The following is a 12,272-nucleotide window of genomic DNA, read 5'->3' as shown; positions in this document are numbered from 1 at the left end:
GTGACTCCACCACTTCCCTGGGCAGCCTGTTCCAATGCCTGACAACCCTTTTCGTTAAGAACGTTTTCCTAATATCCAATCTAAACCTCCCCTGGCGCAACTTGAGGACATTTTCTCTTGTTCTATCACTTGCTACTTGGGAGAAGAGACCAACGCCCTCTATCCTACAAACTCCTTTCAGGTAATTGTAGACAGTGAGAAATGTCTCTCCCCAGCCTCCTTTTTTTAAGAAGAGCAAGCGGAGTTTGGGCCTGAAGTTAGTGCTGAGGCATGGAATATCTTGCAGAAGATTAGTAATGAGAGATTTTATGTTAAATTACTCAAAAAGCTACTCTTAAATAGTTCCCTTTGGGAATTACGGTTGTGTGGCTGAGTACTAAAAGCAGAAAAATCATCAGCAGCTCAGCTCTTCTAGCACTTGCCAGCTGCAAAAATTTAGACTAGTCAAGAAGCAGGTCACTGGCTGCAACTTCTGGCATTCCTTTATTCAGCTCCTGCACTTGCGCAAGTTCTGGCACTAAGAGACAGAATCGCACCCCAGATCTGCTACACTCCTCAAACAAGTCATTCAGCATGAACAGAACCACTGGATCTAAAAGAAATGACAACCTAGGTTTTTCCCACTGTTTTCACAGAGGCTCTCCTCATGACAGTTCTTTCACAAAGAACAAGAGAAGCAGGGCAAGACAACTCCCTCGCCACAGCCAGCAGCACTCCACAAATAGGCAGGTTTTTGGTACATTTTTCCCTTAAATTGATTTTCTAAATGTAACCCTATATGCATCAAAATACCTATAGTTTCTAAATACTATGTTTCTACAGTAGAAACAGTATTTAAGGTTACTGTGTAAATTTACTGTTATTACTGTATAATTATTATGAAATTAGAAACACAACTGAAGATTATTTTATCGTGTATTGTCTTCCTTTAGCTAAACTACACGTTTTCAAAAAATTTTTCACTAATTGATTCTTCATGCTTCACTCAGTCTGTTAATGTATTTCTGATAAATTATCGCTCATGACAGGTAGATTAGAACATAATACATACTAAGCAAAAAAGTTCATTATCTTCCCCATCTATCATGTAATACTGCTACATCTGTACAATTAAACTGTAAAAGGCCTTTTATGGCCTCTCCATGCTGCTCAGACATTTCAGGAGGTTCACGTTAATTTTCGCTTGAACTAATTTGTTTACTCACTTCGTTTTATTTTTAAGGTATTCTTAATTTTTGCCTGTCAACTCAGTATGAAAGATAAATTCACAGGATGTTACTGATTTTATCTAGCTTAATTTCTATGCTTTTTTGCTGCTCATAATTGATCACTACAGCAACTCAGTTGCAGAGAGGTTCAATAAAATAATTTTCATCTAAATTGAAAATAGTAACAAAAAACATCTGTTGCTATGTATGAATGTGGATAAACAGTGCAAAAAGAACATTAATAGGACTTAAAGTATGTTTTTTTTTCCCAAAACTGATTTTAAACTAACCTCTAGCCCTTTTGTGGTTAAAATATAAAATGAAGCACTTGATAATTTAGATCAATCTTGGGACCTGTGTGGCCTTAAAGTATACTAAATGCTCAAAGTGGCAGACTGAGACCTAAGGATGTCTTGCTAATTTTTGTTACACTGCTAATTATAGTGCCAACGATCCGTGAAAGCCCACTTGCCCCTGGATTAATGGAACCTGTTACTTTACCATTTCCTCCAACTGTAAGCTAACACACACCACGTCAAAGTCAGAAAAAAACAACAGATAGAGTTAGACTTTGTCTCTGATTAAGTCATAGATAAAAAGTGGTGTTAGTTACCCTAACGCCTCATAATTAAGCAGGTAACCAATGCCTGCACATAGACATTTAAATACAAGCCACTGCAATCTAAAATCCATCTCTAAAAATGCAGCTGCAAAAGCCAAACAGGGTATCACAACCTTCGAACACAATAAATTTGCATTCCATAAGCCTGTTGTATTATTTAGGAGAGCCACTGCATTTGTGTCTTTCGTTCGCATTAATCACATCATTGCAATGTCTCTTTTAAGGAATAAAGGAAACATTAGCAGTTACCTCAATTTAAAAGGCTTCCATTCTGAATACTTGAGAGTGTTATGGGATGTGACAGGTTTCTATATTGCTCTCAGTGACTTTTACTGTACAAAGACTAAAATTACAGGGTTTACTTGGGATATTATTTGCACTGCCTCTAGAAATAGTGCCACAGTTGTCAATTATGATAAGATCTTTCTCCTGCTATCTAGCTAGTTGCATTTTGCTATATGGAGAAACAAATCCAGTGCTATCGTTCTCACCAGCAGAATTTATTAGAGAATCACTAGGCTCCTTCTGCCTCAGGATGTCTGTTGCCTGACTGCTATTTTTGCAATTTTAGACAATGTCTGTGGCTCGCAAACTGTGAAGAAATGTAAAAGGCAAATCCTATTTAAAAGCATAAGAAAAACTGCTGATACTTACCAAACTATTCCCTGAGCCCCAGAGCCAATAGGTTTCAAGTTCTGGTAGCGTTTGAGAACTGTGAAGGTCGAGTCACCTACTTCCACACTGTAGAACTGGTTGTCAACTTTGCTTTTGCTCATGTTGTAATGTTTGGCAATATATGACACATCCACTTGTTTCCCAAATCCCTGTTGTACAAAAGAAGGAAAACGGGGAAGGGAGGAGGGGAAAAAACACAAAAACCAAGGCTGGTAAAACATCAGAATACTGATGAAACACAATCTAGTTTTTCAATGTAAGTTATTGTCATTTTAAACTCATTTTCATAGATCTACATATGGGTCTCCACATGCTCCTGAAGACTGTATCAAACCCTCTTTCACCCAGGAAGTTACAGTAAAAAGCCACCAAAGAAAGCAAGCTAGCAAATTCTCCAGCCAATGGTTGTGACAGTTACCCTCGACTACTGGTCTCTGCCTTTCATCACTGCCTCTTTATGACTACTGGCTTATGTATTTGTGCTGATTCTGCCCTCATTTGTACTGCAATAAATATCTTATTTTAAAATGAAAATACTTAGATCAGTGTAAGAAATGGGACAACAGACACGGGAATTATGCTCTTTGTCACTGGTCAGATAAGGCAAGTAAGTCCATTCACATGAGCGCTAAAGCTTTCCCTGAGCATATGATAAAGGCCTTGAGAACCTTTCAACAGGAGCTGCAGAAGAAACAGCACTTTATGAGATGAACTGTGGCCTGAAATGGTTCGGTAACATGGAGACTATGTGCTAGCTCGGGAGATCTTCCCAAGTTCTGGGGTTTTAACAACATAAAAGTTGCTCTTGTGACCTGACAAATGCATTAGCCCTAAGCAAAGGGTAATTTTCGTGGCACAAAGACAAGTTACTGTAAACATTTCATGCTTGCACTGCAGAGCTGTGACCTTGCCCAAATTCATATAATTACAATAGAAAAAGTTACATTAGGACTATTTCATGACTACTAGTGGGCTCAGTTCAGCAAAGTACATAATAACTTCCAGCTAAAAATCGGAATTTAGTGTTTGTAATTTTGGATCCTGCACTATGTGATGCTGAGCACAGGATGCAAAAGTTTGACATGTGACAACAGATCTATCCTCAAGTATTTGCTGATTGACTTATGGAAGTCAAGGCTTTTCCAAATACCTTCTATAAGCAGAAGCAAACCTCAAATATATTTTCCTGCTGTATGTGTCTTTCTCTGCCTGCGCGTTAATTTTCAGTCCTCGCAAATGCAGCTTCTAAACTTTCTTATTTGCTCTATTATAATTGCTTTCTCCAAAAAATCTGAATAATCAGCCACGTTATAAGACTACAGAATACTATGTTGAATTTTGATGGGACAGGGAAAAATGTAAAGTTGATTTGGCAACTATTATTTTTTCAATTTAAAGGGACATCATTCCAGACTGCATCTGATTCACAGTACGTAGCCTTAGTTTTAAAACTCCTTCCACTACATGAAAGGAGATGCATAAATCTGGCCAGCTCGGCTATTCATAACAGACCTGGAACCGAGAGACTTTATTTTAGTAATATGCTCCTGACAGACAGGAAATAATTTCAGTTCCATCTGGCTAGACAAACACATTTGCAGCTTGTGTTTTTCTGATGTCATTATCAGAACAATGCAGACAATCTTCAGCATTAACACGCAATACTCTGAAACCAATGTTATATGAAGCATCAGCGTAATAATTTTATTCCTTAGTGATCCTGACTTCAGGCTAGCTCCTCTGGAAATACAGATACAGTGACTTTTTTAAACAAGCCAGATGACTGTGTTAAGTCTTGAGTGAGCCAGGTCAGCCATGACTTGTTTGCACCCTCACTCCTAAGCTACTCTACAGTTCAACATATGGTATGGAGCTACACAGGAAAAGACACTTTGTCATTCTGCCTTTATTATCCTGTACACACAAAAATTGCTTTTTTAAAAGTCAGACTGAGCCTGTGAACTGCTGGCCTCAGGAATCCCATGCAGCTTACAGTGCGATTTCTGAACTACCACAGTTCCAGATGGTGGTTATTTTAAATCCAATAATGTCTTAAAAATCAATTAAAGCAGCTCAGGAGAACCACTCTGTAGTACCTCAGTTGTGTGGATAATGAATGTATGCAATCGCTTCAGCAGCAATTAAGTGATATTGATCAATGGGGGCGCAGAAGACCACAAACAGTAAGACACAGAAGTGTCCTTAGGACCAGTGGAAAACAGACTGTTCTACAACAATCCGCTCCTAACTGTGTGCAAGCAGGAAAGGTAAAGACCATCTTATTTTGCTGGATTTTTTTTCTTTTTTTTCATTTTAGATTAATATTTTTCTCTTAAGTCTGTCTAATTAAAAAAAAAAACAACCAAAACTGTGACCCATAAAGAGCTTTGAAAGAAAAGACCAACACCAAGAATTATAAAATTCAAAACAGGCTGATTTAGTTTGAAGTTCACTCCAAGCCAGAATGCCTCCTCTGAGTGACAAACACTTCAGCTTTCTGGACAGGCCAATGAGTCTCCAGATCATCTGCTGATTTGCTTCCTCCCTTTAAAATCCTACTGCTAATAAAATACCAAAAAACCTACTCTCTATATTCTGCTTATTTTTACCAAAGCCTAAATAAGCAAAATTAAAACAAAATAACCTACTGCATAAGCCCAAAATACTGCTTACTTTTATAAGAACCAGGAGATGCATAATTGTCTTTGTTATGTTTGTAATTAAATCAAATCCCAAATAAATGAATTAACAGTGTTACTGAATTTATCATATCTGATCAGATCTCCAAACTGAGATGACATATAATCAAATCATGAACCATTTCCCAGCTGAGACAACAGCCACTTCCTCAATAAAAACAATGAAACAACAGTTTTGTTTCACTCTAAAATTCAGCTAAAAAGGCTTTGACCTTAACAAAAAAATTCATACTTTTAATAAGAGCACCTCAATGTCTGCTTTAGTTCAAGCTCTGATGAAAAGGTTCTTCTCAAAGCCTTCAATTCCACATTGCTGATCTTCAAGAAACCTACACACCACGTTTTGGTCTTGTTCTGTTACTTTTTCGGTGCTTACTCAAGCCCCTACCGGAAGCCTCGGTGTTGGTTTAGTGGTTAATATCCCCCCTCCTTTTCTTTTTGCCACCTGCCACCCCATCTACACCACGTAAGCTATTTCGGAAGAGGTTTTACTATAATATAATGCTTACAAGTTCTGTACCAGCAGCTTAAGTTAAAGCTTTGATTATCTGAGAGCAGAAAGGAACACAGGGCTATGAATTTCCAGTATATGCTCTTCTGTATACATACCTGAACCAAAACCTTCTTCCAAATTTGATTGATACTGACATCTTAAGAAACTAGCAATTAGCATTTCATGAAGAATTAGCTGGGGAAAGGGAGGGTATACATATACAAGGTGATCAGGTTTACTTCTTAGGATATCACAATGAAGATGCAAAAGGTCTCGTACAGGTCTTCTAGGAAAGTGAATTTCACGGCGTCCATACATTTTTAGGTGAGCTTCAAATGAATTTGGCCAAGCTACAATACTGAGGCCCCAATGTAATAATAAACATTGCAGGTGTGAAACAAAAGCAAATTTCTCTTTTATTTTCACTTTGAACAAAACACATCTAGTTTCACAGATTTCTGTGTAACATGAAAGATTATTCCTCAGAGACAAAGTATGTATCTGAGTGTAATTTGTTTTTGGTTTCCATAAAAGTTTGGGCAATGCAATTTCATTATCCAACACTGACTGGAAGTTAATTTTTACTTCACATGGACAAGAATGCACACACCATTAACTTCTTTTGCCAGTAACTAACTGAGAAATTCTAACACAGATCTAATAGCCGTTCTCCTTCCACTATACTGAGAAACTTAGAGAAGAAAAAGTTTTTCAGAACTGAAAACATAGCTCTCTTTGTTGGGTCATTTGAACACATAGCCTTACCTGCAATGATGCTTGCTTAATAGCCAAACAACTGGGGAGAAGAACAGAACTGTCAAGTCTCTAGCATTTGAGATGAAGGAAAAATATACCCTCACCATTACTAAATACTTCAAGAAAATATATTTTGTTTTCAAAGAACATCTACCTAAAAATTCAGTGAAACTCAAATAATGCCTCACGCACAGCTACAAGACACATTATTTTGCTTTTATTTTTGTTTTACAGCATAGAGAGCAAAAGAGAGGGTTAAAAAGCCCAACAGAAACAAAAGGATATTATTTTCTGTATTATGAGACGAATTGTTTCCTTAGATTCACATTTGTCTATTTCTACCCCATAAAAGAATTATATTAACTATATTTCACTGACAGACCTTTGTTTCTGAACACCGTTCTTCCTATTCTCGAGAAGCCCAAAATATCACAATTTCTTACAGCTTAGTATCTCATGCATCTAAGCTTTCATAAATACAAACCATGCTAATGGCAGTTTAAGCTAAATTGCTCTCCTTCACACTTCTGAAGACATTGAGTGCTGTCAGAGTTTGTTACCAGGCATCAACTGAGGGGAAACATTACTCCAACACTAGTATCTTTCCATGTTTCCACACAGAACTACTTACAGGAACACATAAACTTTTAAAGGTGCTGTGACTCAAGGCTACTGAAAACAAATAAATTATTCCGGATGTGTGAATGCAAGCAAGGAAGAGAATGAGATGGAAGACTGAAAAGCTGATTCCTCATCTGCAGTTGGCACAGTGCCCAAAGATGAACAGGAGAGGATTGTTCTGAGCCAGCAATTGCAGTCATTCCCCAGGGGCCCCCACTGTCTCCTCCCCATGTCAGACAAAGAAACTGGCCTGGAGAACAGCATGTTTTGGCTCCCTCAGGATCCAAAAGGATAACATTTTAAAACTACAATTTGACCTTAAGTCTGACGCTGAGATTATACAAATTGAAACTCTGAAAAATGACAAAATCCTCAGAATCTTCTTGGCAGCTCCAAAAATGTATCTACAGGCGAGCCCTGCTTCACCTGTGTGCAGCTGCTAAGTCAACAACACTATTAATTTAATGGCAAGCCTCCTGCTTGCACAGCCATCATTTTATCAGAAGATTTAAGAGCCAGGATCCCGGGATGAACAGATATTTACTGAATCCTCTTTGCTTTGGATGTAATGGTTATAGGTTTTGCTGTGTAGATCTGGACAGCCTCAAAAACCCCACTTGAGAAATATAAAGTATCTTTGCATAGAAAGACCTATTAAATATTTTTTAATTGTGTATTCCATATATACCACATTTATGGCAGAAATACTGTCTGTTTTGCTCACCATAAAGTGAGACTTCTTCTCACTTAATCTGGCTCTCCCTGGACTCAAAAGTACACAGATAGAGATCAAGACAAAAAATAGGGGTTTTATCAAGTGGGTGTGTTTGGGTGTAGTATTACAGAGTTTTATCTTATCATTCTTCCATCTCACTCCCATCCCACAAGGATTATATTAGTCACTCAGTCTTCCTGATTTTAGTGTTTTGAGTAGGTTTTTTTTTTCCTCCTCACAGATTAATTCTCTGCCTTCTTTCAGTCTCTCTGCAGCAGTCTTTCACTACCCCCCAGACACAACCTACCTTCCTTTATGAAGTCAGCCCTTCAAGTAGCCATTTGACCCTTGCAAACAGCTTAACTTTGATTGATCCTTCATTTTTTCACTATATTGGCTTGTTCATTCTATTTTAAAACTATTTATTTTCCAATGGAGTACTCTTTTGCTATTTAAAACTCTTATTCAATGGAATACATTATTCATAAGTGTTGGTTGGTTGTTGTGTTTTCTATTTTTCCTCTTGTTTTCTGTTGCTGCTATTTTTTGGTTTGTTTTGTTTTAAATACACTGTAATTGTTTAACCTCTTCTGAGATACCAAAGCCCAAGTAGCTTTATAACTAGCTCTTACTTAGCTCTGATTATACAAGAACTAGTAGGTCTGCCTTCTGTTTCCTTTTCATCAGTATCTTCTCAAAACACAAAGCAAAGCACTGTTTACATATTCTTCACTTGTCCTCCAGATGTTCACTAAGCTTTAACTACTTTTAATTGCTTCTTCGTTACAGGCACAAGATTTTTGTAGTTCATTCATATCTGTGGTATCCTGTGTTGCTCAGAAGTCACTGTGACCCAAAGGTGTCTGCTTCATTTTGGGTCAGATTTCTAAGAGATTTTCAATATGTGAGTATCTGCACAACAAAATAACTAGTTCAAAATGATTCCTCATTCCCTAGATGTCTGGAAAAAAAATCAACAATGACACACAGGTAACATCCAACCCTGGTCATCATACCAAAGAAGGTAAGGATGAGAAGACTGATGAAGAAACACTGAGAGAAAAGATTCCTTGAGACTGAGGTTTCTTTATAGACAGGAACTTAATCAGTGATCCAAAGAGAAAATGTAACCAAAACTACAGGAAATAAAGATTTAAGAGTAGGTGAGAAAGCTAAGGTAAAGATGTTTGGAAACCATCTTGTTCAAGCACAGCTCCAGAAATAGGAAGCAGCAAAGACACTGTGAAGCTGTGTCCAAACAGAGAAAAGCAATGGCTGTACCCACTTCTCACAGGAGAAATGAGAAGAGAGGGAACACTGGAGTTTGTATTAATCTGTTTGTTCCAAGGTCCCAGATTTGAAAGAGAAGCAACAACATGGGGAAAAACAAGATACAATTAAGATTAGGAAAGAGAAATGGGATCACTAAAAGTTGGCCAAAACATTGCAACACTAAAAAATGAAAGTACACTCAACTTCTCAATAATAGTGAAGGGAAAACGTAGAAACACAGGGTGAGAGCCAAGATGGGATTAACAACTCCTCTATTTATTGCATGTATTGGTAAGACGGTATATCTCAAATGGCTTACACTTCTCAGGAAACTGTAACTGCAGTGAAATACTGGGTATTTTTAAAGAAATTTTCTTCTAGTATGCAAGCAGGGTAGTAAGAAGACTGACCACACAAAATGCTACGCCCCAATGCATATCATGGCTTCCTGTAAAAAGAAGGGTAAAGAGGCACGTAACTATGCTACATATGAAATATTAAAAAAAAAAACAACACCTCAATACAATTATATAATTACAGTGTTCACTGTGAAGGCGACAGCTAATACAAAGATTCTCTCTTTTACAAGTAAAGACTGTGAGGAGATGAATAATTTAATTGCACATTTTGTTAGAAACAGACAGGTCTTGTTACTATAAAGTATCATTTTCGTCCTAGAAATCTAAGATATAGGTCACTGCTCATTCATTGCTTAGGAATACTAATTAATCTCCTGTTAAATTGAAGACATAATTATAGGACGTTCTGCATCAAGACAAGTTTCTTTAATGGTTAAAATATTAATAATAATTCCACGCAATCTGATTAAAGCATTAGTTGAAATTGTAATTGAAGTGGTTGATCAAAGTTGGGATATAATTAAAAAATGGCCCAGATGAATCAACCAATCAACGGAGAGCAAAGCAATTAATAAAGCTCATCTTTTCTGTGTGTAGAAGTTTTCTAAAATAATGTGGGTTTTAAATGTTTATTGATGAAGTATTGCATCTAGGAAGTCCACACACATTTTGTTCAAGACAGATAAGCATGAATTTGGAAATAACCCAAGTTTGCAGAACACAGGGAATAAAAGACATCTGGAGAGAAATTAAAGCTTTTTAAATGATCTTATTTTGAGTTTTTTTAAAAGCATGAAATTAGTAGAAGTTTGAAAAAATACCCTCAACATGCAAACTAAAATTTCATTCTAAGGTTTTTCAGTAGGCATCAATACAGCACCAATTCCAATGTGAGTAAGCAAAAGCGCTGACTGAGGGAGCTGGGTCTCTTTAGCTTGGAGGAGACTGAGGGGTGACCTCATTAATGTTTATATATATGTAAAGGGTGAGTGTCAGGAGGATGGAGCCAGGCTCTTCTCAGTGACAACCAATGATAGGACAAGGGGCAATGGGTACAAACTGGAACACAGAAGGTTCCACTTAAATATGAGAAGAAACTTCTTCTCAGTAAGGGTATCAGAACACTGGAACAGGCTGCCCAGGGAGGTTGTGGAGTCCCACCTGGATGCCTTGCTGTGTAACTTCACCTAAGTGTTCCTGCTCCGGCAGAGGGATTGGACTAGATGATCTTTTGAGGTCCCCTCCAATCCCTATCATTCTGTGATTCTGTGTGATTCTGTGAAAAGCGCTGATGTATTCTATCTGAGATATCAAATTGTTTAAGCTAGGCAATAAAGACTAGTGATGATGCCATACTAAGGAATTAGCATGTGAAATTACATTTCTGATTAACATGATATGTTTTCTTAATGTGCATGACCAAATCCCTGACATCTCATCTCAGTACGCACATGTCCTGCTTTTCTGTAAGAAAATTATTGTTGCAGCAGTACAGAAATACTGTGACATAAAAATTCTAATAATAAAGATGTGTTTTTCAAAGACAAGAAAATTCAGAACTAATGCTCCAAGTAAAAATAATAGAATTGTATTCTACATAAAAGTAACCTATGCAGCTACAATTTAGAAAACTTGACAAGTCTGACAGGCTATAAACGTTATGTTGTTAAAAAGAATATATATATATATATATATATATAAAAGCAACTAAAAGAAGGAAACATGGATGACCCAATTAGTATTAGACATTAGACATTAGACATTAGACATTATTATTGAGCGCTTACATCTCAATGTCCTGTTCTGCCCAGAATATACTACCCTGCATTATGCTGCACTTCGATAAGAATGTGTAGGGTCCTACACATAAAACCTGTTGTGATATCACCCTTATGGATGTCTAATGAGATTCTGTAAACCTAAAAAAGAAATATTCTCCCACCTTTCTATTACAATAGACAAGCAGATGTCATTTTCCCCAACCTTAAAAAATATGGCCATTTCAGAACATCATTTGACTAGCAGTGTACAGTAATGCCAGACTTAGGTGTTTTCATATTGTGAATGGGGAAAATGTCATATTTACTCCACTTAAGATTCTTTTCCTGCTGAGTTAGCACTTCATCATATAAAACTAGTGTATTCGATAACATAAGCTCTGCATCAAGAGGAACGGCCTATAATTAGGTATATGTCACGTTCTTTCACAGTACCAAAACCTATGTTTTTTATGCCATGAGAGAGACATCACCACAAAAGATTTATTATAAGAAAAATATGCCCACAGTACTAACAATCACTGGAGTACTCTTCAATATTGTACCTTTAAAAGACACTTCAGTACAACCTCTATATTCTGTAGAAAGTCTGCAGTGATGCACAGATTCAAATGGGAGCAGAACTTCTATGTGGTAGACATGAGTCACAAAATTTCTTCCTCACATCCAGCCTGAATCTCCCCTCCTTCAGTTTAAAACCATCACCATTTGTCCTATTGCTATGGGTCTTACTAAAACATAAGATTTCTTAATTTCGTAACAGAGAAGCTTTCTGTGATTGATACATAGATGTTTCAACCCTAGGAATCATTTTTTGGTGCCGGTTCAGTAACTGCATTTCTGATTATACAACACATTTGCAATTTCAAAAAATGACTGCAGGTCACATGTTGTCTGGTACTGAGCTAGTGCATTCAATAGATCTTTCTACTGATTTCACCAGGCTTTGAATTATTTCACAGAATCATTTTGGTTGGAAGAGAGTCTTAAGATCATTTAGTCCAGCCATAACCTAACTCTGGCACTAAATCATGTCCCTAAGAAGCTCTTCTATATATCTTTTAAACACTGGCT

At 37.0% G+C, this 12,272-nt stretch overlaps 1 protein-coding gene across 22 annotated transcripts in view; it reads right to left on the bottom strand.

Annotated features, from left to right (window-relative positions):
• The window catches only part of MAPK10 (mitogen-activated protein kinase 10), a 167,377-nt gene that overhangs the window by 75,994 nt on the left and 79,111 nt on the right, over positions 1-12,272 (bottom strand). For all 22 annotated transcript variants that reach the window (XM_021289241.2, XM_065061827.1, XM_065061833.1 and 19 more), the window contains one exon: positions 2,485-2,654. In XM_021289241.2, the coding sequence (XP_021144916.1) occupies positions 2,485-2,654 (170 nt within the window). The remainder of the gene's footprint in view (positions 1-2,484; positions 2,655-12,272) is intronic.

The sequence above is a fragment of the Columba livia genome, chromosome 4, assembly GCF_036013475.1.
Source record: "Columba livia isolate bColLiv1 breed racing homer chromosome 4, bColLiv1.pat.W.v2, whole genome shotgun sequence".
NCBI classification, from domain to species: Eukaryota; Metazoa; Chordata; class Aves; order Columbiformes; family Columbidae; genus Columba; species Columba livia.
Note: the sequence above shows the minus strand (reverse complement) of the source record. Positions and strands in the feature narration are given on the sequence as shown.